At 50.3% G+C, this 26,165-nt stretch overlaps 1 protein-coding gene and 1 long non-coding RNA gene across 3 annotated transcripts in view; one reads left to right on the plus strand and one right to left on the minus strand.

Moving 5' to 3' along the window:
* Positions 1-25,872, plus strand: part of KAZN (kazrin, periplakin interacting protein) — a 190,023-nt gene extending 164,151 nt beyond the window's left edge. Inside the window, exons 1-8 of one of the 2 annotated variants that reach the window (XM_005507947.3) lie at positions 8,246-8,460; positions 13,959-14,150; positions 21,054-21,190; positions 21,741-21,911; positions 22,674-22,863; positions 22,959-23,089; positions 23,383-23,433; positions 23,861-25,872. In XM_005507947.3, the coding sequence (XP_005508004.3) occupies positions 8,304-8,460; positions 13,959-14,150; positions 21,054-21,190; positions 21,741-21,911; positions 22,674-22,863; positions 22,959-23,089; positions 23,383-23,433; positions 23,861-24,028 (1,197 nt within the window). In that variant the 5' untranslated portion in view covers positions 8,246-8,303 and the 3' untranslated portion in view covers positions 24,029-25,872. Of the gene's footprint in view, positions 1-8,245; positions 8,461-13,958; positions 14,151-21,053; positions 21,191-21,740; positions 21,912-22,673; positions 22,864-22,958; positions 23,090-23,382; positions 23,434-23,860 lie in introns of those variants that run through there. The other variant, XM_065037604.1, reaches the window with a different exon arrangement.
* Positions 4,927-8,047, minus strand: LOC110362965 (uncharacterized). Its single transcript, XR_010467436.1, has 2 exons — positions 7,865-8,047; positions 4,927-7,744 (listed from the first exon to the last, which is right to left on the minus strand). It is a non-coding gene; the product is annotated as an uncharacterized LOC110362965 (long non-coding RNA).
* Positions 25,873-26,165: the final 293 nt, after the last annotated feature.

Here is a 26,165-nt window from a genome sequence, read left to right on the forward strand (position 1 = left end):
GTAATCCTGCGGGGCCTGTGGGGAGAGGGTGAATCTCACTTAAAAAAGCAAAAAATAAAGGGATTTTTTTAATTTGTGCTGTGTAGCTGGGGGGAAATTGGTCCAAAGAGCCACTGCCAAACACGGCTCAGTTTGGCCAAGGTTGGGGCTGTGCTCCGCGGTCCCTCTTCTGGTTCCTTTTACTCAGATATTTGAAGCATCGCCTGAGACTTTCCCATTTAGAACAGTTGAGCTGTCAGATGGACCTTTTACCCAGCCTCCTTTTTAGATTGTTTCAATTTTTATTTTACTTCTGGTCTTGTAAGCAGCCCCAGGAGAGGGGCAACAGAGATGCTGAAGGGAGTGGAGCATCTCCCGTGTGAGGAAAGGCTGAGGGAACTGGGGCTCTGGAGCTGGACAAGAGGAAACTGAGGGGGGACTCATTCATGTTTACAGATATCTAAAGGGTGAGTGTCAGGAGGATGGAGCCAGGCTCTTCTCGGTGACAACCAGTGATAGGACAAGGGGCAATGGGTGCAAACTGGAACACAGGAGGTTCCGCTTGAATTTGAGAAGAAACTTGTTGGGGGTGAGGGTGGCAGAGCCTGGCCCAGGCTGCCCAGGGGGTTGTGGAGTCTCCTTCTGTGCAGACATTCCAACCCGCCTGGACACCTTCCTGTGTAACCTCATCTGGGTGTTCCTGCTCCATGGGGGGATTGCACTGGATGAGCTTTCCAGGGCCCTTCCAACCCCTGACATTCTGGGATTCTGTGTCCCAGCACCCATTAAGCACAAAATAGCTGAAATATTAAAAACCTCCTTGTCTTACTAAGGAAAAAAAAACAACTTTGAACAATTTTGAGTCCTTGCAATCTGTTTTTCTCCAAACCCTCTTTATTGCAAACACCCCATGCCAGGTGTCCCTTTCCCACGCGCTGTTGCTTGCACCAGATCAGCTGCATTGCGTTTGCTCCTTCATGGCTTATTTTTCCTCTCCAAATCCCCGCATTACTGCTTTTTATTCTTATTATTATTGGCCTGATCTTTTCAGTACAATATTTGTTTTGGGGCAGAGCCCAGTGCTGGGCACAACTCGGGAGGGTCCTCTGGGGGTTCAAAAAGTGCCTGACACTGAAACCTTTATGCGAATAAATAGCAGGCAACATCATATTTTCTTTCTTTTTGTCTTGCTTAAATAATGCATTAAAACCCCATACTCGGGTTATTATTCTTGATCACATTTAGTTTTAATACAATTGCTTCTTGGGTAGGATCGTTTATTACCATTTGCATATTCTAACTGTAGCTGTTTGAAAATCACGGTTCAGGTTATAAAGTGTATTTGGAAGAGATAAGGATTCCCTTTATTGCTTTGGTTTCTGAGCTTGCGCAGTACATTGCTGGGGTGGAACGTAAAAGTATTGTATTAAAAAAGAGGGGTTGTGAACTTTTATTTATAAGCCAAAAGCCAGGATTTTCATGTGTCCATTAATCTCTCTCCTCTTTTCCTCCTTTATCCCGGTATAAACTCACACTCCATCTCTTTCTTCCTGGTATCCGTCATTCCCATTGGCCACACGCTGCATCCCAGCACTGATGCTGGGAATACCCAGGATGTCCCATCGGAGCCAGGATCCCTCTTTTTGTTTAATTTAAAAAAAACCTATTATTTTTAAATTTTGTTGGTATCAATTTGGGGTCTGTCTGGTCATTTTGTAGGGTAAATTAGTTCCATTGCAGTCGGACGTGCCAGAATATTCACACGGTGGTAAATTGTTGGTGTTATATAAATGGTTGAAAACCTCCAGGTGTTTGGAGGTTTTCACCAACTTTGCTGTGTGGAAGTTTTAATAAACATGATTTAAAAGTTCAGTAAGCGGCGTATAAATAAAATGTATCTCCCTTACTGCTTAGGCACTTTAGACCTTTAGGTTTATTGTTCTTTTTTATTTTGGGAGGTAAAAAGCTTTTGGAAATGGGATTCAGAGTCACTTGAGCAGGCAGGGAGCTGCTGGGTGCTGCCTGCACCATGTTGCACCACAGTTATGTTTAATCTATTATACATTGTTCTCAGTAGAATTATTCTGCCCCCAGCCTGTAGATAAGGGCTGATACTAAATGAATTTGAGCTTTTCCTTGAAGGTTAAATTGCTGCCTTGCAAGCTGGCGGGCGAGGCGGGGAGATGCTTTCTCTCCATCCCCTCCGCAAGTGTGGGATTCAGCCCTGACCTGGCAATTTTGTGGAGCGTTACTTGAAAAAGGCCAGGATTGTACTGAAACGCTGCGTTTTGTCCTCAAAATTGGCAGCTCTTCCTGGGCGCTTTTGTGTTAAGATGCCCACCCTGGTGTCGGCTCTCGGGTGGGATCGTGCAGCACCGGAGGAGGAGGTGCAGAGGGGTGGTTTAAAGTCATAAATTTGGGAAATCGGCTTGTAGGCAGCCCGGGGTGCGTTCCTGTGGGATGCGGCATTTTTGGGTGCTCCTTAAAAAAAAAGCAGTGGCTTGTAACCCCCCTTGGAGCTGAGCAGCTGTGGAATTTTGGCAAAAAAGCGCCCAGTTCATGGTGATGCTGATCCTGCTGATTCAGCCTTGGCGTTGGCATCCTCTGCGGGTATGAAATCCGTAACTAACAGCGTTGCTGCTCTTGTCCTGAGAAGGATTAGGATGGAAATATTTGTGGAAAACATCCAAAAAAATGTGGCCGTTGGCTGCTTTGCCCAGAGGTTAATTTTTCAGCGCAATGACGGTGTATTTAACACTGGCTTTGCTGACGAGGAGCGGGTTGGCGATGGGAAGGCTACCCTGGGATACATTGGATGGGTAATTTTAGGCCGTATATCCCTGGAGGCTTCCCCTTGAGTCCTGGAGATGTTTCTCGGGTATTATTTATAACTTGGATGGAAGGGGTTGGTCACTTCAGTGAACCCGGCAGCGTCAGCCCCTTGCAGCATCTGCACGAGCATCCCTGGCTCCATTTGTGGTCCAGCGCACCAAGGGATGCAGGAGATGCAGGGATCTGGTCCAGCCCAGCATCTCTCCACAGGACTATGGTTTTTCTGCAGGTCCTTCTGTCAGTATGCAGTGTTGGTTAACAAACAAGGCTGCCGCAGGTTTTAGAAGCTGTTAGCATGAACCATTAACTCTTCCTTTTAATTATTCAGGTTGCCTCTTTTAAATTTCTTTTTTAAGTGGAGCTAATAGGCTTTGCAGAGGAGGCTTCCAACCACAGCGGTTCCTCCCCGGAGGAGCTCTGTTTGTGCATCGCCAGCTAATCTCTTTTCTTCACTATCCTTTATCTTCCTCGAGCTGATTAATTGCTTTCAATTGATTTATAAATATTCTGTTGATACACGCAGCGGACGGGAGGGGAATGGAATATGTCCGGGCACATGGGGTCATTGATTCATGTAGCCCCCCCAGGCTCTCCTAACCTGCATTGCAAAGCTGAGTGATTTCAGCCGGGCTTTATTCCTTTTTATATATATTTTTTATTTGCAGTTCCTGCAAGCAACCAAAAATTGCCCTGTAGCATCGTTTTGAGTCTGTGCACATGAACAAACCCAGTTGCTTTTCGTGGTGCTGGTTGATTGGGATGTTGGGCATGATCAAGGGCATGCAGAGATGGGTTTTGTGTATGAAATTCTCCTCTCAAATCTGTATCTGACCACTGCACGTGGCCCAAAAAATGTGAGTGGGTTCAGTGCTCATACCCACAGCTCTGGTCTCTGCCCAGCATCCCCTCCAGGCACAAACTGGTCCCAGTGAGCGACAGGTCTGGGGTGCAGGAAAATGGGGTTCGCGTAAAGTTTGCTCATTACGTGGGCAGCAGGTGTCCTAAAAAAGATGGTTTCCATACTGGATTCCCTAATACACATATATATTTATGCATATGTATATATATAAACATATTGTTGGAATGGTTAATGAAGAAGGATGGTTAGGATTGCTTACATGAAACTCGCTCCAAGCTAAAGTGCAGCATCAGAAAATAATTTTAAAGGCAATAACATGTGGTTCATTAAGATAATGTCCAAATTCAGAGGTGGGTCGCCTGCCTTCAACCCCATTAAAATCAGGGATGTCATTGGGGGTGCAAAGTGACTTTTAGAAATGGGAGCACGTTTTGACATATGGATAAATCATTAACCTTTCCTGGTAGGATTCCCGAACCTTAACAAGCAAATGTTCCCAAAAGTTTGAGAGCAGCCACGCAGCTCTGGGGTTTGTTGCTGTTTTGGTTTATTATTATGTTGACTAATTGTTATGTTGACTTATTATTATTTGAATTTATTATTCTTCTCTTTCACCGTGAAGGGGCTGGTGGCACAGGCACAACCTCAGTGTACAGCAGCGTAATTACATGTTGCTAATTAGAGATTGCCAATCGAGCGGGCTGTTTTAGCAGCCCAGGCTACCACTCCATCGTATGTTGTGTAATTTCTTTGCCATCCTCTATGGTAATGTATTCGCTGCAGCACGGCATAGGATGCGGTTCAATGAATAATGTAAAACCCAGGATAACACTGAATCTATATTAGATGCGCTTTCCCCCCTCCCAGCGCTATTTTAAAAGGGAAAATATTGATTGTGGTGGGGTTCAGAGGTTCACCATGTCCTGTCCCCTCCACGGCTGCAAGCGACAGTTCGGTGACATCCCGCGCCGCCCTCGTTAGCGCTGACGAAGCTGGCAAGGGCAGGATGGAGCCGGTGCTGTTTGCAGCTGGATCCAGATGTGGCTGGAGCACTGAGCTGGTGCCACCCCTACTTACCATCTTCAATTGCTAATTAGGATGGATAATTTATATTTGTTTTCTCATTTTCCTTTTTACCGGATTCCGATCTGTATCACCTATTTTTGCAGGCCGTTATCTTCATCTCATTACAGCCTTTTAGCATTTGAATGAAAATATCGCAAGCAAGCCAGAAGTTGTTAGGAATAAAACATCTGTGATAACAACCACAATTCTCATGATAAAACAAAAAACACAATAGAAATAACCCTGTTGAGTTCAGGAAACTACCAAATGAGATTGTAACCAGGACTGGCATGATGATGTTTTGTCCTTTACTCATTACTTCTTTGCCTGTTTACATTGCAAAGAGTTTTTATGGTTCTATTTTTAAGAAGGGGAAAGTCACTGTGTAGGGATATGGGTAGGGATATAAAGCAAGACCTTTGTATTTTTCTCTGGGTTGAGGCTTTAATTAATCACCACAAAAACTCGGTGCAATGCACGTGTGATTTTTGGGAGCTTAAAATACTCCGGCGGTGCTGGAGGAGGCGCCGAGCGGTGCCAAGTTCCTAAATGAAAATGACTCTCCCTGCCTCCGCTCCTGGAGCCAGATCCACGATCATTAATCCTTCGCACGTCACGTTTTGCAACCTCGCCACCGCGGGTTTGTAACTCGGTAAAAGCAGACGAAGGTTCCCCGAAGCGCCTCCGAAATCCCCAGCGAGCGCTCGGTGACAACGCCGATTTGTCAGGAGTGAAGTGTTTGACAAAAACGTGTCATTTCTTGAGAAAAGTTTTCTTTGAAAGAGAAAGCGGGAGGGGAAAAGAAACCGACTCTGTTTCAAAACATCTCCTTGCTTCATTTTATGGGTTTTTTTGGTGAGAGACAGGGCGGGGAAGGGAGTTTCCACATGCATGGGGAAATGTTTTAGCAAGTTTTCCTGGAAGTAGGTGGGAATTTGGTCCAGGATGTTGGGGGGCACAGCCCGTGTGCCAGGGGTGTCTTCAGGTGCAGCCTCCTCTGCATCGTCCTCCTGAATCAAGCTTTGAGATTAAACTTCTATGCAACCCACCTCTGAGACAAACAGAGCTCAAACAGCTGAATTTTACCAGGTTTTGTGTTCATGGTTTTTCACTTGAGATGACAAATTGGCTTGGGGGTTGCATGAAGATCAGGATATGAGGAACAATTTCTTCCCCAAAGGGCTGTGGGGCATTGGAACAGCTGCCCAGGGCAGTGCTGGAGTCACCATCCCTGGAGGGCTGGACAGACGGACATGAGGTTCTCAGGACATGGGGCAGGGACAGGGCTGGGGAATGGTTGGACTCCATGATCTTGAGGGGCTTTTTCAACCAAAATGATTCTCTGATTCTATGAAATCCAGATTTCACACATCGACCTCTTCCCACCCCAGTTAGGTGCACTGTCAATGCTGTCTCTGGAGGGGACACTGCACAAGCAAAGCTCCTTGTTGTGTTACCTCCATCCCAGCATGAGATCATAGGTTGCTCTAAAGCAAGGAGAGGAAACCCAGACCCCATTTAACAGCAGCCCACAGCGTGACTGTCGCGTGAAGCAACACGCTGAGCACCCATCCCGCCTGCACCCTGCAAACCCAGCCAAGGCACGCGCCAGCTGTTAATTAAGCAGCACGCTTTTTCCATGCACCTTCCAAAGGGGTTTTTAATTAAGCAGGAAGGGGCAGAGGAATCCCTGCAAGTGGCTCTGGGTGCTTGGAGCTTGTGCAACACCTGTGACACAGACACCACGTCCCCAAGCCTTGGTGCAGGGTCAGCACCGCTATGCACCATCCCATGGGAGATCAAACTGAGAGGTGTGTGGTTCCCTTCGCACCGCGCTTTTTTTGCGGAGGATAATTAAATCAGCGTGTTCTCCCAAACCCAGCGGTGGTTCCTTGCGGTTGCTGTGGCCACTGCGACGTCCCCGCTGCATCGGGAGCTGAGTCAGCGCGGACGGGCGCGCTGTGACTTGATCCCCAGGGAGGGGAGTTGTGCAAACCAGGAGCCATGGGAGGTGATGCAGCAACCGAGAGTGGAGCTTCTGTGGGCTCTGAGGTGGGTGATGCAGTGGTTGGGACGATGGGGACACGGCATGTCCCAGTGGTGATGCTGCCGATGGCACTGTGCATGCACTGGGCTGCTGGCAATGCGAGCAGTGTCGCTGCCAGCCCATTGCGTGCACCGGGGCTTGTTGCAATGAGAACCAGGGCTGGTTGCAAAACAAAACCAAGTCCCTTCCCCTTCCCAGGTGGGACAGAGAGGGGAGCTCGGCCCAGCAGTGGAACATGGGGCTGGGAAGGACCTGGTTTAGTGACCCAAGAGTGTTTGGCGTGTGAGGCAACTGTGGTTGCATCTCTTCCTAGCCAGGAGCAGCTCGTGCTTCCTGCAGTTGTGCTCTGCCACCCATTTCCCAAAAGGGTCAAAGCTTGTGCTCGCGGGGTGTGCCTCAGTTTCCCCATGCCTAAGATGCTGCTATAGGGCGGGGAGCTGGGTTCACAGTACCTGGCTGTGGCTTCATGTGCTGGGTGCTCGTGGAAAATAACATATGGTGATTATTATTATTCCTTTCCATCTCAGCCCTGAGCAGTGCGTGGTTGGGCAGCATCCGTGTGTCCGTCCTCGCCAGCACAGGTAGCAGCAAAGAGACTGGCCCAAGTTCATAAACCCAAAGTGCTTCTGCCCAGGTCTTCACCTCTGTGGTGGGGTGAATAGATTTAGAAAGCAGGGCTGCTGTGGGAGGCTTAGAAATGCAGGGTCCAGGTGGCCGGACAAAGTCCGGTCACGGTGCAGCATGTGCCATAGGGGTCTGCTGGGTTTCTCTGGTGTACGTTCATGCGGCTTTTATTACAGAAAAGCCAGGTGGCTCCTGGTTTCTCGCTGGGTTTTGCTGTGTCCCCACACACCATCCTCCAGCTCCCCCTCCCTGCCCTTTCCTTGCTGCAGGGCCGGTCCTGGCGGTTTGCCGTGGGAGGGGAGCCGGTCTGCAATGGTGCTCACGCAATCACAGCCTGCCTGCATAGAATAAATAATAATTGCTTTGCAAAAGAGATTTAAAAATGCACTTATTCCCCATGCAGGGAGCAGCTAGCACAAGCCGCATGCCAGAGACAGGGCTGCTTGGCAGTGCGTTACCTTCCTCGTGCCTCGGTTTCCCCACCGCGCTGTCGGTGACGCTGAGGGTCGCAAACAGCGGTGGCCGGGCCGGTGCAGCCGGGAGGTCGCGGGCGCTCTTGGCAACCGCTGGCTCAGTGGGTGGTGGCGGGAGCGATGGCCGGCGAGCCGGGAATCATTTCCGCCGCCCGGGCTGCGGGTTCCTGCGCAGCCCTTTGCTCGGGGCTGGTGGGGAGAAGCCACTCGCCCGCCCGCGGCCCCCGTCCCGCGCAGCTCTGCTCGCTGTCGGCCGAAGCCACTCCTCTGCCGGCGTGACATCAGGCCAAGGAAAAACTTGGTGACCAGCAAGGGGTCAAATTCCCGGCGCAGGTAGCGCCCGCTGTACTTCCGTGCAGAGCCGTGCCGGGGAGGGACCCGCCCGCCAGGACGCTCCGAAACCGGGGGACCCCCCGACCCCGCCATGAAGTCGGAGCAGGAGGAGAGCAAGCCAGGGACGTGCCGCTGCGGGCTCGGCTTCGCTCCGCGCCCGGCCTATTGTTCGGGTCTCCGGGGAGGGCGAGGGGCGGCCGGGGACGATGCTCGGGGCAGGGCGCCGTGCCCCGGCTGTGCCCACGCAGGTAAGGGGGTCCGCGGGGTGTTGGGGGGTGCAGCCCGGTGTGCATTTCTTGCCCTCGCTCACTTTGTGCTGCTGCAGCTCGCTTCCTCCTGGGAGGAACAAAACAACGCGGAGCTTGCCGGGGCCGCGCCGGAGGGCGGCTGCGGGTCGTCCCGCCGTCCCCCCATGATGAGGGTGAAATGAGGGGCTGGGGCTCCCCCGTGGCGCTGGGGAAGGGTGAATGGGTGGCTCCCCGCGCCCCGTAGTCCATTTTGTCTCCTGGAGAAGTTGGAGCACACCAGGAGCTTGCTGAGGGCTCAGCAGCCGGTTCTGGGGGCCACTGGGGAGGTCGCAGCCCCCCAGCCAGCTGCTTTCACACCCCGTGTGCTTTGGAAAGGCTTTGCAGCCTCCAGCTGCCTCCCGGACCCCTCTGCCCCCCTTCCCAACGGTGTGCACAGGGGGGTTATATCAGCTTTTATTTCTTTACATCCACTCTGAGACACCCGCCGGTGTGCGGCCGGGGCAGCCGAGTGAGCAGGCTTCATGTTACTGGGAATAGTCCTTTTTTTGGGGTGTGCCAGGACACGGGGGTGACTTTGCATGCAGGTGGTGTGTGTGCATCCTGCCCGAGTGAGGTGGGTGGAAGTGCTGGTTGATGGTGCACGGTCGGGGTGTGCAACGTGGGGGTCCCGCCCCAGGGCTGTGACCGTATGGAAGCGACAAGCTGGTGTCTAACTCGGGAAATGCTAAATAATGGTGTTTGCAAGGGTTTACGCTTATGGGGTGAAAGCTTGAATGTGAACTTGCTAAGGGGTGTCTGTACGTGTATCCAGGCATGACAGCTCACTCACAGCATCACAGCAGTAGTGAGGGGTGAAATCGAAACCTAAAGCTTCCTTCTTTGAAAGATGGGTGTGTGGGGCTAAAATTCACTTGGTGCTGCAGGAAACACCTTCCCCAGGGCTGCAGCAGCAGCGGGACTCGGCTGAAGGTGGGACAGACAAATTACAGGTCCCCGTGTTGTCCCCAGAAGCAGCCGATGCTGCTGGTTTGGTTTGGAGCTGCCATGAATCTCTCATGGTGTCCGGGTGTTGGTGGGAGAGGTTGGACGTGTTGGCTTTGCGTGGGTAGTGATGGTAACCGGGTCTTTTTGTGAATCCAAGTGTATTTTTGAGCTAATCAAATGCTTTATTGAGTGCAACCTGTGGCTTGCATGGAGGTGGCCACGGTTGGCCTCCCCACTCTGTCACCTGGCTGTCACCCTGCCCTGTGCCCACCAATTCATGATTTTCCTCCAAATTACTCCTCGCAAAGACGTGCTGAGAGCAGAAAATGGCACGTTGTGTGGGCTGTTTGCGAGGATTGTTCGGTTGAACTTTCTGCAAGAGACTTGGGTCCCAAGCTGGAGAGCTGCTGGACAATCAAAGGTGATGAGATGCTCTTTAAAATACTAGTTAGGCTCATCCTTAGGCCTTGAATCATTGTTTTTTTTCTAATAATGTACTTTATCCTATGACCCTTCTGTTTTCCATCCCAGGACAGAGCTATGTGTGTATTTATGTGCGTGTATATGCGTTTATATATATTTATATATAATGGGCCAAAGCTCTGCAGGACAGAGGAGGGACCAAGGGTTGCATTGATGGGTAAGAGTCTGTTAGATGATGCTATAGCACAGAGATTTTGTACTGTCCCATTTTCCCCTGTTTTTTCCCCATTTACATCTCTCTGCAGGCCCTGTACACTCACCCTTTGGGGCAATCAACCACTGATTTCAAGCCTTTTCTCTCACCTCGGTTGTCAATACATCGCTACTGCAACCCAAGACACACTTGAGTTTTCTTGTTGATGTCCTGCTTAAAAAAACCCCTTGACTTGCACCCAGTAAAGCAAAACCCACACCGGTAAACTCGCAAAAGCGGCACAAAATGCAGCTTTTGCTTAAGATACAAATTTCACCAGCAAAAACCTTGTCGTTTATACCGCATTCATTTTTAATGCGTACCCTCCAAAGACAGAAACGCGTGTACAGCAATGGTGTCAGCTGAGTTACATGGGGAAAAAGGCTTTTAAATAGATGTTTTTTAAATGGATGCCAGCGTGCTGTGGTGCTGGTGAATCCGCTCCCTAGAGGAGCCCGAGGTGGGATTTCCATGGGCAGGAGTGGCAATTTCAACCCCAAATATTGTCTGGAAGTGTCCGCAATGGAAAAAAAAGTCCTAATTGCACTGTCTGTTACCACTAATCAGTTCTCAAAGCATAAAGGACGCAGAATCCAACGGTGTCATGGAAGTTTAATGCTATCAAGTGAAATATAATTAACAGGCAATTATTTCGGCGTGAATGGTAGTTTTCGTCAATTAGTCTGGGAGATGTTTAAACTGCGTTAATTCCATCACTGCCCACGTGTGGCAGATTTGGAAGAGGCTGGAACGAGCTGGAGTGTGATGGGGATTGTCAATGTGGGGTGATGCTGCCTTCCCCACGAGGGGTCAGGAATTACAGCGCACAGACAACCCCCCAAAAAAGACATTAGAAAGAGGAGGAAAAAACTAAAAGGGGCAAAAAGTGATGTAGAACCTTCTTGCATCAGCATTATTGCATTTGGGAGGAGATTGCTAATAGCAAATTTAACTTTGCAGCCCAATATGGGAGTGCTTGCAAGGCTGAACTGCAGAAATGATTGTATTTTTGCGTTGTGCTTTGGAGAGGGCTGGTGCTCACTTCAAGCCATGTGCAGCTCATTCACAGCCCCGGCCTTGCAGGAACGTGGATGGAAATGCCATCTGTACGCGCAAGAAATAGAGTCTGAAGTTACATCTCTGAATAATTGACCCTATTTTCCTGGTTAGTGGAACTTTGCTGTAGGAATTGCCAAGAGCTGCCTGCAAATAGCGCTCTTCGCATCGTTTACTTAGGTGCTTAAATTTGGCACAGCGGCAGGGATTTTTATTTTCCCCCCCGACTTGTTTTAAAACAAAGTTGATTTTCCTTTGGAGCCGAGTCATTCTCTTAATGCAATTTATGCAAATAAAATGGACTTTCTCCATAAGACCCTCTCGGGATGGAGATGCTGGTTGAGATTGGATGGAAACTTGCAGGAGAGGGATAGTGGGTGCTGGAGGGGGGACCCGCTTGGGGACCCACTTAGTGCCATGATCTAGTCAATGGACTGGAGTTGGACCAAGGGTTGGACTTGATGATCTCTGAGGTCTTTTCCAACCCAGTCCATTCTGTGATTCTGGGGGGGGATAGTTGTGTTTCCCGCTGATGGGCTGGAAATCCTGTATGGAAATAATGGAAATTATAGGTATAAGGCAGCGTGTGGGATCCCAGCTTTGGTCCAGGCCCAGATTGATAGTGTATCTTCTGCTGGTTGAGCCCAGCAAGAGGTTTTTCTCCTCTATCTTGGGCTGCACAGATATTGCTTTACAATTTATATAACTCTATACAAAAAAAAAGAATTGTGCTTTGAGATGTCTATCTATCTATCTATCTATTGCTGAATAGATGTATATTGCAAAAATAAATATATATTGTAAAGCGCAGTCCTTTTTGCATGTGTGTATATATATACATATATATATATGTATCTTGAATTATATATATATAAAAATCAAGCACCTCGGGTATCTCACTGATCCTGGCTTCAGTAATACAATTGCAGCGTGGGGAGCGTGGTGCTGCATCCTCCTTTCCATATTGCACCTATAGCTGCCTGTAGATCTTGGATTTTAATGTTTCAGTGGTATCAGGAGCCGAGGACTAAGTTGGGGATTAAATTGCCTTGCTGCATGCTTCATAAAATGAATACTTTTGCATTATTTTTACCATTTGCTAAGCGGGAACGATGCAGTTTGGGAGAAGCTGCATCGCACAGAACCTTAGAGAAAGGAGCTTTGTAAGAAACAGCTGCAGATCTGCCTGTTGGACTCTTCTGGCATGTTGTGCTACAGAAACTCCCCCGAGCTGCCCTTCCTTGGGCTCGTTTGCTGGAGGGGTCCCTGCCAAGTGGGGACTTTGGGTTGTCACTGAAATGCAGTGATTTGCAGAAATGCAGCAGGATTCAAACTGTCCTGCCCAGGTCCTCCTGTGCCGGTTAATGATTTGCCAGGGAACAGCCCGCAGTACCTCCTGGGCAAAGCAGCTCGCAATGAAAGGTGAATATTAATTAATTGATCAGTGCGAACAAACAAAAGAGCAATTAGTGGCAGGCAGTGGCGTTTTGTGGGGTCGCGTGGGGCTTTCTGTGGCTGGGAAAGGCGCTGGGTGGGTTTTGCACGGTAAATATTACACCGTGTACAAGTCCATCGCGTTCCCTCCCCACGTTCCCAAAGGTTGGAGGGAGAAAACTGCATATTTTCAGCCCCTGGGGAAGACGCTTTTGGCCGTGGCGGCCGCTGGGCTCTTGCTTTTTGCCCAGATTTCAAGAAAACCCTTTGGACTGCCCCGAAATCCCCAGCGCGGAGCTCCGCTGTTCCTCGTTAGTGACTGTATTGCTAAATAATTTACAGAATGGGGCCTTGCCAGTTTTCATACGGGAAGCATTTCAAGTATGCAAGCCAGATTTTTATGCCTTCCTGGTGCAGCTGCTGTCCGGGCCGGCTAAAATAAGGGGAGAAACCCCAATATTTCATGGCCAGCCACTGTCCCCTCGGTGGTGACGACAAGGAAAAGACCCAACCACGGTCACCTGAAGAGGGGGCATTTATTTTTCATTTCTATTTTATTTTTTCTGATAGCTGTAACATACATGCTGAGGGGTTTGGGTTTTCTCTCCCCATGCCCAGGGCCACGATGCAAACCCAAAAAACCCATCAGTCCTTTTGGGTGAGTAATGGATCTTCTCCACACGTTCTCAAAGACTACGAGAAGCAAAATGAAACTGTTTGCATGCTGGCACGAGTCATTTTGGGTCACGATATCTGGCTAATATAGAGGATTTCAGCGGAGGTGCACGGCCCAAAAGTGGTTTTGTAGGAAGAGGGAAGAAGAGGGCGATGTGGAAACAGCAGAAAAGTGCTTTAATTACTTTAAGCAGCCGTAAGAAACGTGGCTGGAGCTTCCGCAGAGGAGACCTGCAATGCGGCTGCTTTGGGGGGCACAGTGATTGCTGGGTGTAAATCGGCAAAATTAGAGGTTGAGGTGTGCCGGGAAAAGCGCCGTCTTCCTCTTTCTGGTCTTAGAATGGTTTTTGTTTAATCTTGTGGGGTATTTCCCTGGCTGGAGGCAGAGCTGGGGTGTCTCATGGGGCTCAGTGTTAATATTTTGCAACGCACAAGCTAGAAGCCAGTACCCATTGGATGTTCCCCCTCCCTACCCAGTGCTTCCCCATCCCTTCCTCCTCCTCCTCCATTCCCAGCACCACTGCAGATTTTGCGCTGTGCAAAAGGGTTTATTTTGCAAGAGCCGGGGGGGTCACCCCGGCAGCGTTTCCGCGGGGCGTGAGTTTGCAGCGGGGGCCGTAAGCGGGAGCCGTCGGTCACTGACTTCCTCACATTGTGTCTCCTCTTCCTCCAGCGCTGCTGCGGGAGGAGGTGGCCCAGCTGCAGGAGGAGGTTCACCTGCTCCGGCAAATGAAGGAAATGCTGACAAAGGACCTGGAGGAGACGCACGGCAGCAAATCTCCGGAGGTGCTCTCGGCCACCGAGCTCAAGGTGCAGCTGGCGCAGAAGGAGCACGAGCTGGCGCGGGCCAAGGAGGCTCTGCACGGTAAGGATTGCACCCTCCTCTTCTCATGCATCTCCCCGGGACCTCAAAGCTTCATAAGTGAATTAACAAGGAAAGGAAAAGCCATTCCTTTGATTTGGATTGTGCACCATTGATTGCAGCACACTGCACCCCAGGACCCCCTCGCTGTTCTTCCCCCCATGGTGCAAAACTGGGGTGCAGCAGCGTGCTGGGAAACAGGGTGTGGGGAACGTTTGCAGCGTTGCAGAGAAATCCCCCCTTGGCTGGCTAGAGAGCAGAGCCAAGAGAGCAGCTGAAATACAGCTGGAAACGTTTGCGAGGTGCGGGTGGGTTGGATTTAAGCCCCTTGGAATCTTTTAAGAGAGAAGCAGTGATTTTTCTTTTCCCTGGTAAGTGCGATGTTCCTGATCCCATGTGGAGTTTTCAGGAGTGCTGCAGAAAGGATGAGCGTCCAGGTGATGTGCAGGGTCTCCTCTTTTTATTTTGCACCTTGATTTGGGTGTTTTAGTGCAGAGGATGGACTGGGCTCTCCCTCCCTCGCTGGCATCTGCACAGGCGTCTTGCTGCGAGCCCTAGACCAGGGTGCAATGGGCAAAATTGCAGCTTTTCCTCCCCAAAACCGTGCTGGCGATAAGTCGAGGCAGGACGGTTTGTTAACCAGAGCCAGGGGATGGTCCTGAGCAGGGAAAAGCTCTCGTGTGTCAAACCCTGGCAGAGCCGCGGCTCTAAATATCGTCTCAAATCCCCGACATACCGCGGGTAAGTTTCACTTGTCAGCTCGTGTTTGCGGATTACAAAGTGAGGCCGTCAAAAGTTTTTCAGGCTCAGAGGTTGAGAACCCACCGCATCTCCCCCCGTCCGGGATGCTGAGGTGCACAAGTTGCGATGAGTCTGTATTTAGGTGGGGGATTTGGGAAAAAAGAAGAGCAAATCTACCCCAGTCGACTTGCTTTTTATTTTATCCTGCTCCGATTTGCAAAAGCATCGCTATAAATTAGTAACAGCCAAAATACCTTCAAAATCTCACCCCTGCCGCCAGTGCAGCCTCCGGCAGCAGGAAATGCTCTGGGTTTATAAAGCCGTAATTGGAGAAGAAAAACCTTAATTAGAGAATATTTGCTCTGTGCAGACAGGGAGGAGGAAGTGCTGATAAATGCAAAATACAGAGAAGCAGAACTATTTTAAGACTATTTGCAAAAAAAAGAGTCATCTAAGAAGGTGCGGTGAGGTCATACTGTGGAGGACAGTACAGGGAAAAAGTGAATTTGGCTTGAGAATTGTGAGTATTAAAGGAATATAATGTTGGGTTTTTTATGGGCCTTTTATTGGCTGCTCTATGAGCTGCTGGGCTTGGTTTCCCAGGACTTCTCTGCAGATTGGATGGCCAGGAAGAGGGAATCTCAGCCGGTGCTTGGAAAGGCACATAACAAGAAGGCTTTTAAGAGCATTGCTCCTTCCCTCCCATGCTATATTGGAAAGCTTGTGCATAATTTGGAAAAGATTGCTGGGCTGCAGGCACTGGGCAGCAGCGCAGGCTCAGCACAGCAGCGGATACGGAGACGGGTGATGTGGAAACGAGAGCAGCAGCTGGAGAGGGGAAAAGAATAATACCTTTTCCTTTCTGTCCATAGAGAAACATAGCCAAAAGGGGAGGAAAAATGGCAATAACTGTGCCTGGTGAGCAGTTCAGCCAGGGGAAATGTGTTGGCTGGTAGAGGCATTGATGGTTCTGTATTAGGGAGCTGCAGGTAAGGCAGCGCAAGGAGCTCAGGGAAACCTGGATGTGCTCTCCTGTAGCTCAGGGCTTTGTGTCGGTCACGTCTCGCATCCCCAGGACCATCTCACCACCTCGCGTTGCTGCAAAGTCCTCGCTCGAGGATGCCCTGGCAGCAGCATCGGCTGCACGTCCCCGCGCCCGCAGCAGCGCGACCCGCCTTGGGTCACGTGTAATGTCATTAGCGGATAAATTATACTGAAACGTGTCGGCGTTGCTGGCTCTGAGCCTGGAAGTGCGAGGCAGCTGGTTCAGATAGATGTTGGCTCGTTGGGCATTAACGTGGAGGGAAGCGGAAAGGGTTTGCCGGCGGGGTTTGCTTTTGGAGGCTCCAGCAGCTTTTGTACGCTTTGCACGGCCACACGCCTTTTATTTTGTGTTGGTCTGGATGAAGGAGGGTGGGTTCATCATCAATGCGTTTCCAGCCCTTTCGGACAGTGTTTAGCACGGGGGTAAAGCCGGTGATAAGCCCATGCAGCATCTTCCCCATCTGTGCTCACAAACCTTTGCTGCGGCACAGGATGCTCTGCAGGAGTAACCGAGCAGTTTCTGTATCCCAGGCAGCACGTGCTATATGCATCGTTATTGCTCCTTTTCCTGGGCTGATTCCATTTCTTGCACTTCTTTTTTTTTTAATCAATTAACATCCAAATAAAATCCCGTGGTGCTACATCCCGTCATCCTCCCCTCCTTTTCTTGGACTTGAGATGGTGCTTACAGCATTAACACGGTTATATTTTCCCCGTCCCTGGCTGGAAAAAGGCCTGGATGTGGTTTGGATCTCTGATGTGGAAACGTCTGGCGGGAGAAGCTGCAGACAGCTTCATTACTGCTGTGTCCTGCTGCGGGCAGGGACCGTGCCGAGCGCCCGCGGGACTCCAGGAGCCTCTTGGCCAGGTGACATCTACGAGCATGTGGGCTGATGGCAGAAACCTCCTTTCTGGGAAGGTTTATCCAATCTGCTGGAGCTCGCCTGAGGGATTATCACGTGGAGAGCAGGACTGGTTTTTGCTGCTTTTTCGAGTGCCAAAGTGCAGACCTCAGGCTGGCTTTCCCTGGAGCTTGGGAAGGTGTGAACCGACTTCACATCTGCTCCACAGCAATTGTAGCCCAGTCTTCTCCCTCTCAAACCCATGTCTCCGAGCTATGATCTCCCAGGGATGGAGTTTAGGGTGGAACAAGCCTCCTGCAGAAATCCTCAGCACCCCCGGCTGTTGCAGGGAGCGGGTGGGTGGCAAAGGAATGGGTGGATGGATGTCCTAGCAGATAGATGTGTCGGTGGATGGGTGTCCCAAAAAATAGATGACCTGGTGGATAGATGTCCCAGCAGATGGGTCTCCCGGTGGATGGATGTCCCAGCAGATGGGTCTCCCAGTGGATGGATGTCCCGGCAGATGGGTCTCCCAGTGGATGGATGTCCCAGCAGATGGGTCTCCCAGTGGATAGATGTCCCAGTAAGTGGGTCTCCCAGGGGATAGATGTCCCGGTAGGTGAGACTCCCAGTGGATAGATGTCCCAGTAGATGGGTCTCCCAGCCACGGACCCATCCAAGGAAGCTCTCTCCACGAAAAGGACCTGGTACTCTGTTCAGAAAACCCACTGTGCTCCTTCAAAGACCCACCTTGAACTCCCAGCAGAAGTCATTGCTCACCATGCCATGACCACAGCAGGTCTGGTTTGGAAAGCCCTTGGCCTCCTTGCAGGGTGTTTCCAGGTGAATTCCCCCCGAGGCAAATGCCTCGCCTCATTTTTTTTCTGAAACTTGACATCACACCCAAATTTCCTGCCCGTGCCGAACCTCCGCACGCCCAGGAGCGGGTGCTGGCTCTGCCCAACACTGCGCAACGCTGACGTCTTCAACAGCAAGATCTTCTCGGCCAACGGTGACGGCTGCACGTGACTATTTAATTGCGAAGCAAGGAGCAGTGCTGCAATTCCTGCACAGAGCTGACCGATTTTTATGGGTTAGTCATGCTGACAACATCAGATTTCATGGTTGGGATGGAGAAACAGGAGAAATTAAGTGGATGGTAATGGGACAAGATGGGTTTACACGTTCCTCTGGCACAGGACATCGCTGAGGCTTGAGTGCTGATCCCCAAGAACACCTTTACCCATGTTAGAAAATCAGTGTATGATTCAGTAAGTTGTAAAGTCAGCTCTGATTCCCTTCCTGTCATGTTTCTGTGGCCTGAAAATAGTAGTTTTTCATCTAATATCATATTACCAAGGTAGCCAAACCGATTATCTGTATAACCTGGGCTAAATGGTGTAACCATCACATCGTTTTCCTTCAATGTGATATTTTTAATTTCAAAAGGGGGACGGTACTTAGAGCAGCCCCCGTTTTAGGGGGGGAATGCCTGTTTTTAGCATGCAGTAGCTGATTCCCACCTAGGAGATGTTAGATGTTGAGGCCGGGCAGGGACCATGGGGTGGTGGCATCACAGAGAGGTTCCAGCCATGCTGCTGTGCCCCTCGGGTTGGTGCATGGGAGGAATTAGATGTCGGCTCGTTAGGTAAAGCTGGAAAGACGAGGTGCTAGCGGGGATGATGTGTCCATCATCCTCCTCCCAGCAGAGTGATGCTGGGGGGACGGATTGTGTGGTAGGAGGTGGAAGCTCAAATAATGGGAGTGGTGATGAGAGCTGGGGGGTTCACACCATCATTCCCAACCCATCCTTCCCATCACTTGCTGCCCAGAGTGGGGGATACAGGGGGGGCTGGTGGCTCTGTCTCTGCCACATGCTGGGAAAATAAATAATGCAAATAAACCACGTGAGATAAATACTTTCCGCTCATGGGAAGGGCTGAGGATCTTGCTTCTCCTGTTGTCTTGGGTTTATGAACAGGCTGGAGGTTTTGCCAGAGCACATTGAGCTGTGGGAGAGTTGATTTCGGTCCCCGGGGGGTTTGGGACACACAAACCTGGCCCTGGCCCATCAGGTTGAAGAAGAAAACCCATTTCACCTCCTGGAATGGCTGGTGAAAACCCACTTTATTCCTCCTTGGCTGCCCTTGCCGTCACGCCATGGATTGCAATGGCTCGTTTGCCCTGACCGAGTAATTAGCAGGGCTGTTTGCTGAGGACGTCATTAAGCCGCGGCACGTGGTCCGGGGGCTCTGGCAGCCCCAACCACTCACTTCTGCCTTAACTTTTGTATTTTTCTTCTGCCTCTTTCAATTAATTTGCTATTAATTGGGTTTGGAATGAAGTTCTCAAATGACTGATAAATCTTCTTTAAGCTTAGGAGCTAATCGGTTTTGAAGGAGGGAGAGCGGTGGTAATAGAGGGGGAAAAGAAGTGCGTTCATTTTAGCAAATCTCTCAATTATGAACTGAAACAAATGGTAAATTGTCCTATTAGGTTAATAGGGAAAAAAGTGCTTTTGCAATACCCCAAGTCCATCATCTTCTTGCAGTGTGAATATTGGTAAATATTAGTGTGAATATTGGTAAATACTGGTAAACCTTGGGACATGGTGTGTGCTTTTCTCCTATTAGTACTTCTGAGCTTTTTATATACATATTTTTGGCAAGTAATGAAGTGTTTTCCCTCAATCTTTAAGGACCCTGAATGCTGCTACTAATTAAAGCCGGTTGTATGCTATGGGGACCCGCTATTAATTAATTAAATTCATTAGTAGCCTTTTGTCACCTGCAGCATCAGAGAGTGCAAATGTGACTTTTAGAAAAGCCTCTCGGTATCCTTGGGGCAATTAAAAATATATATTTGTATGTCACAAAGTGTTCAAGAGCTTGAAAATAGAGGGATTTTCAGCAGCGCCTTGTCCTGCAGGGATGGGGCTGAGCCCATATCACTTATATAATATTTTCCTTTTCAGCAAGCTTTTAGTTCATGTGAAATGAATAACTGGGCAGAGGGAACGCGGTTGTTAAATACACACAGACGACAGGAAAGCGCTTTTTAAACACACTCAGATGCGGTCCAGTCATGCTTATTTTTAGAGGGTTTCTGTAGTCATTTCCCAAACTGGAACAAAAATAGGGAAGGTCCCGGTGCTGGAAGGGGCTGAGCTGTCCCAGGAGGAGTCACATCCATTGAGGTGGGAAAGGAAGAATCACAAGTGCTGCTGATCACGGGGCCGGCTGAATCGTTGCAGCATTTCTCCCTTGGTTCATTGGGTGCTCCTCTGGTGCCTGATGGCAGAGTGGTTGGTCCAAAGAGTTTAATGTGGTTTTAAACAGATAAAACTTCCCGTTGTCCCAGTCCCCTCTTTTTCCACTGTTTCATGTCTTGTTTTTATATTCCCTACCTTTTTCTCTGCTAATCTGCAACCTCCTTCCTTACCGGCTCTGTCCCAAGCACTCGTTCTGTTACACATCTTCACCTACAGTGATACCTGTGCACAGAGATAAGTTCCTACCTGAGTAGGATTTATTTTGTAATATAGAGGAATGACTTGCAGGGCTGGGCTGGAACTCAGAGAACTGGGGTGCAGAGTGTTCCATACCATCCCGTTCCCTCAAGAGCAGCACTTCCTCCGGGCGGAAAAACATGCCAAGTCTTTCCTATAACGAGAAGCAATCCTTGTATTTTGATCCCTAAATCGGGGATTGTTTTGGTGGGGGTTGTATCTGGGGCAGGGGGTTTCTGTGACCAGGTTCCGAGCACTTGATGTGCAGAAATTAGTGGATGTTTCTGTAATCCTCCCTGGTTTTACTGGACTTCCAGCACGTTGTCTGTGTATTGGTGCTCAGCGAGCATCCCTCCCTGTGTGGGAGAAGAGAAACATGAAGGTTTTGGTCTCATCTTGGGGCTGGTGAAATGCATCCCATGGTGCTCCCACCCTGTCCCCTTGTACCCCCACAGCATCGCTGAGCTGGATGGGTGACACATGGGAACGCTGCAGGAAAACCCACTGTGGTTTATTTAGCCTGGACAAGAGAGCAGCAGGTTTTCCTGTGGCTTTCCTAAGGTTTTGCTCTCAAATCTCCTTTTTCAAGATGGTCTGGAGCCGTGGCAATGATGGGATAGGCTGCTGGGTGCACAATGGGGATGAATTGGGCACCCGCTCCCCGTGCAGCCTCTGGGGTTGTAATTTTGCTGCTTTTTCCTTGAAAAATGGAAGCGGTGGAGGCAAGGGGCCGGCTGTGCCCCCAGGCTCAAGCTGTTGTTTCTCTCGCAGCCATGAAAGCCGACCGCAAGCGCTTGAAGGGGGAGAAGACAGACCTGGTGAGCCAGATGCAGCAGCTGTACGCCACGCTGGAGAGCCGCGAGGAGCAGCTCCGCGACTTCATCAGGAACTACGAGCAGCACAGGAAAGTGAGTGTGAGAGCCCAGCACTGGGCGGGGGTGGCAGTGGCGTGGGGGTGAGACCTGGTTTGCAATGGGGTAAAGCCTCCCAAAGCTCCAGCTTGCCTTTTGCAGCTGGGAGATGCTCACCAGATGCAAGGGCTGAACTGCAGCAGGTAAAGGATAAATGAATCACAGAATCACTTTGGTTGGAAAAGACCCTCAAGATCATGGAGTCCAACCATTCCCCCACCCCGGCACTGCCCCATGTCCTGAGAACCTCATGTCCGTCTGTCCAACCCTCCAGGGATGGTGACTCCAGCACTGCCCTGGGCAGCCTGTTCCAATGCCCCACAGCCCTTTGGGGAAGAAATTGTTCCCCACATCCAACCTCAACCTCCCCTGGTGCAACTTGAGGCCGTTTCCTCTGCTCCTGGCGCTTGTTCCTGGGGAGCAGAGCCCGACCCCCCCTGGCTCCAAGCTCCTTTCAGGCAGTTCAGAGATCAGAAGGTCTCCCCTCAGCTCCTGTTCTCCAGCTGAACCTCCAGGTCCCTCAGCTTCCCCTCTTGTCTCGCGGCAGGAGAGCGAGGACGCGGTGAAAGCCCTGGCGAAGGAGAAGGACCTTCTGGAGCGGGAGAAGTGGGAGCTGCGGCGACAAGCCAAGGAGGCAACGGACCACGCCAGTGCCCTCCGCTCCCAGCTGGACCTGAAAGACAACCGTATGAAGGAGCTGGAGGCCGAGCTGGCCATGGTGAGCTCGGGAACGCCACTGGCACTTGGCTCAGCAGCTTGAGGGCTTGAGACACAGAATTAGCGTGGTTGGGGTTGACCTCTGCACATCAGCCAGTTCAACCCCCTGGGTCAGCAGAGCAGATCACATAGGGTCACGTCCAGGTGGGTTTGAATGTCTCAGAGAAGGAGACTCCACACCTGCTCTGGGCAGCCTGGGCCAGGCTTGAGCACCTCAAAGTACAGAAGTTTCTCCTCATATTCAGATGGAAACTCCTGTGTTTCAGTCTGTGCCCGTTGCCCCTCATCCTGTCATTGTGCACCACTGAACAGAGTCTGCTCCATCCTCTGACACCCACCCTGGAGATATTTATAACATAAATAAGATCCCTCTCAGCCTCTCTTCTCCAGCTGAACAGCCCCAGCTCTCTCAGTCTGTCCTCATCAGAAAGATGCTCCAGACCCCTCAGCATCTTTGTAGCTCTTCACTGGAGTAATTCCTTATCCTTCTCAAACTGGGGGGCCCAGAACTGGACACATTAAACACCCCAGCGAGTTCTGCATCCAACTGTTTGCTGCAGTTCTTGCATTGTCGCAATTCTGATGGAAAAAAACCCATCTGTAAAGTGGAGCTGGATATTCTCAGTGCAGCAAGCAACACAGTTTGAGTATTTACTTGCAAAGGGGCGGGTGGGTTTGGTGCAGCGTCGCTGCTGGTTCTGCTGCTCCGTGAGATGTTCATATGTGTTTTATCCCCCCCCATCACCTCGGTGTCCTTCCCCAGGCCAAGCAGTCCCTGGCCACGCTGACCAAGGACGTCCCCAAGCGTCACTCCTTGGCCATGCCGGGCGAGACGGTGCTGAACGGCAACCAGGAGTGGGTGATGCAGGCCGACCTCCCGCTAACGGCCGCCATCCGGCAGAGCCAGCAGACCCTCTACCACTCCCACCCCCAGCACTCGGCGGACCGGCAAGGTGGGTTCTCCCTGCACCTGTTCTATATATTATTAAAAAAAAAAGGTGAAGCACCCCAAAAATAGGTCAGAAGTTAACTCCCCTGTGCTTTCCAGCCGTCAGAGTGAGCCCCTGCCATTCCCGGCAGCCGTCCATCATCTCCGACGCCTCGGCGGCCGAGGGCGACCGGTCGTCCACGCCGAGTGACATCAACTCGCCCCGGCATCGAACACACTCGCTGTGCAATGTAAGGCACTTGGTTATTAGGGGTTTGCACGTTGGAGGGGTTTGCTTTGGTGCAGGCTTCTTGGCCTACTGCGTGGTGGGGGAACAGACTCTGGGGATGCCGTGGGTCCTCGCCTTCCAAATATAACGATGTTTTGGGGCTGGAGGTTTGCTGACCTGGAGGTATCTGTTCCTGGGGTTTATCCCAGCCTTGCAGGTTTGTGGTTGCCAAGATGAGCTGCTTTTTGTTGGGATTTGGGGATTTTTGAGCTGCTTTGGGGCTGTTTCAGTGGGATGTGTCTCGTTCTGCCGCAGGGGGACAGTCCTGGACCGGTACAGAAGAACTTGCACAACCCAATTGTACAGGTAGGGCACAAATCCCCATTTAAATCCCACTCGTGAAACCCGTTTCTGTGCTAGTGAGTGATTTAGGGGGCTCAGAGACGCCAATTTGGGGTTAAAAAAAGAAAAGAGCAGAAGCCATCCTGAGTTCTAAGTCTGGGATGCCTCAGATTTCTGTGATTTGCCCCAAAATCCAGGTAATGCCGTAGGTGGTTGCTGTGCTTAGAACCCATCTTGGTCTTAATTTTTGCAAGGCAGACTAGATCAGATTATTCTCCTGTATTTGACCCTGAAATGGAGGGGTATTTTTGCAAGCTATGCACAGACCCTTGCCCTGACCATCCTTATGTACCTGGAGCTGAAATCCTGAGCTGGTTGAATTAAACCAAATGGGAGGGGGGGGGCTGAATGAAAAACACAGTGTGCAACCTCATGTCCTGTCCCCCCACAGTCTCTAGAGGACCTGGAAGACCAAAAACGGAAAAAGAAGAAAGAGAAGATGGGCTTCGGCTCCATCTCCAGGGTGTTCGCCCGGGGCAAGCAGCGCAAATCCCTGGACCCCGGTCTCTTCGACGGTACAGCCCCCGACTACTACATCGAGGAGGACGCGGACTGGTGACCCCCCCGCACCGGGCGAGCGCCGGGACGCTCATCCCAGCGCCGCCATCGCCGATGTACATAATCCCACCCCTCCCTGCCTGTGGACGTGTTACCTGTCGTCTTGGGAGCGATGCAGCCGTGTCGTAACTTCAGTTTTTCCCCCTTTTTTTGTGTGTGCCTTTTTTTTTTTACCCACCCCCCCATGCCGCTAACCCTTTGTCGTCACTTCAGTTTGTCCGTTTGGGTTGGGGTTTTTTGTTGGTTTTCTTGTTTTAAATTCCTCCTTCTTTTGATGAAACTTGAAACTTGAAGGACTGCTGTGTCTCTGTAAATACCAGAAATATTGTGCACTTTGTGCTTGTGACGTCTCTTGTCCGAAAGCCGCTGTTTTCCGGAGCCCAGCCCGCGGGATGTCCCCGCTTGGGGACAAAGGACCTGCCCAGCTGAGGGACCTTAGAGAGAAAACACACACACACACACAGAGAAAAGAACACTTATCTCATTTGCTGTGACGTCTTCCTGGCCGAACCCCGCGGAGGCGACACGGGCTGCTCGTAACGCCCGCCGGTCTGGAAATTAAGTGTTTTAACCTTTCCTTTTGTTTTTCTTTCTTTAAGTTGTTTTAATTTATTTGCACAAACCCAGAGGAGCTATTCTAACTAAATTATTGCAGAAGTTTTTTGGGATTTTTATATTTTTCCACGTCGGTTGGGATGGGGCGGGGAGGAGGAAAGGGTGTGTTTGTACTGTACTGTCCTGGGAAGCTGCTGCCGGGGGGGGCTGGAGCCTTGGACCCCCCACCCCAGGCTCCCTCGGCCCCAGGAGCACTTAACGCCTTGGAAAACACAGATTTAAATACATGCCGGGAAATTAAGCGGGGGGGGAGAAAGCTGGTGGTGGCTTTACCTCTGCTTTTTCCCTGCATTTTTGGAGGGGCTTACCCTTTGCTTAGAGTGAAAATTGGGGGATCCGGCATGAGCCGGGAGGCGGGGAAGGGCGATATCCCGAGATATCTCCAAACGCCACGTTTGGGGTGTTATTGCCGCCGGGGAAATCGGTACGAGACCCCCACGGGGAGGTTTTTCTGGCTCCGGGGTGATTTTTAAGCACAAAATGGCAATTTGTGCTTCCAAATCCCCTGGAAAACGCCCCAAAACCAGCCCTGGCGCGGCGGCTGCTTCCCCTCCCCACTAACACGCACCGCGCTCTGCTTATGCCAAGATAAGTACCTTATGCTTTAATGCTTACGATATAATTTTAAGCTCTTAAAAAAAAAATGTATTAAGATTTATTTAATGATGCTATAATAGTGTATTATTTTTCTTCATTCCGATACGCGTGCCCCAGTTGAACAAAGAAAGGGGTATTTTGTCTTAAATCGCCGAACTGAACCGCCGATGCCCTTGCGCCGTGTATTGCTGCGAACGGGATGATGCGGAGAGGCCGCGGGGTGGGCAGGACGGGGTTCACCCCGCCGCATCTTTCTCTGCAGAGAGGCATTTTTATATATGTTTTGTTGTTTGGGGGGGTTGTTTTTTGTTCATTCATTTGGTTTGGTTTGTTTCCTCCTTGCATTTTTATAATTTAAACTATAAACCACCGGAACAGATGCGCAATCTCCTTGTTATCGAGTAGTTTCCTTTGCATTTCAGCTTTTTTTTTTTTTTTTTTTTGTAAATTAGGAAATAATTCTAAAAATTACTAAGAGGATGATTTATTTAAGAGAGAACTTGGATAAATAGCATATGAATTATGGGTAACATTAGATTTAACTTTTCCCCAATGTGAGTGGGGGAGAATCCTTGAAGGCATGGATGCAAATATAAAATTATAAAAGATCTAAATAAAGCTTATTTTAAAGTATGGGTGAACTCCACGTGATTTAATTGCTTGCTGGATGGAGATCCTGGGGTGATGCTGGTGGTGAACTGTTGTCATCACTGTCGTGGGCACAAGTGAACATCACCCCTGTCCTGGTTGCTGGGTGAATTGGGGTCTCTGGGGTGATGGGGGATGCAGGAGAAAGATGCAGGTGAGGATGCAGAAGAAGGATGCAGGATGCAGGTGAGGATGCTGATAAGGATGCAGGTGAGGATGCAGGAGAAGGATGCAAGATGCAGGTAAGGATGCTGATAAGGATGCAGGCAAGTTTGCAG

Source organism: Columba livia, chromosome 21, assembly GCF_036013475.1.
Source record: "Columba livia isolate bColLiv1 breed racing homer chromosome 21, bColLiv1.pat.W.v2, whole genome shotgun sequence".
Lineage (NCBI taxonomy): Eukaryota > Metazoa > Chordata > Aves > Columbiformes > Columbidae > Columba > Columba livia.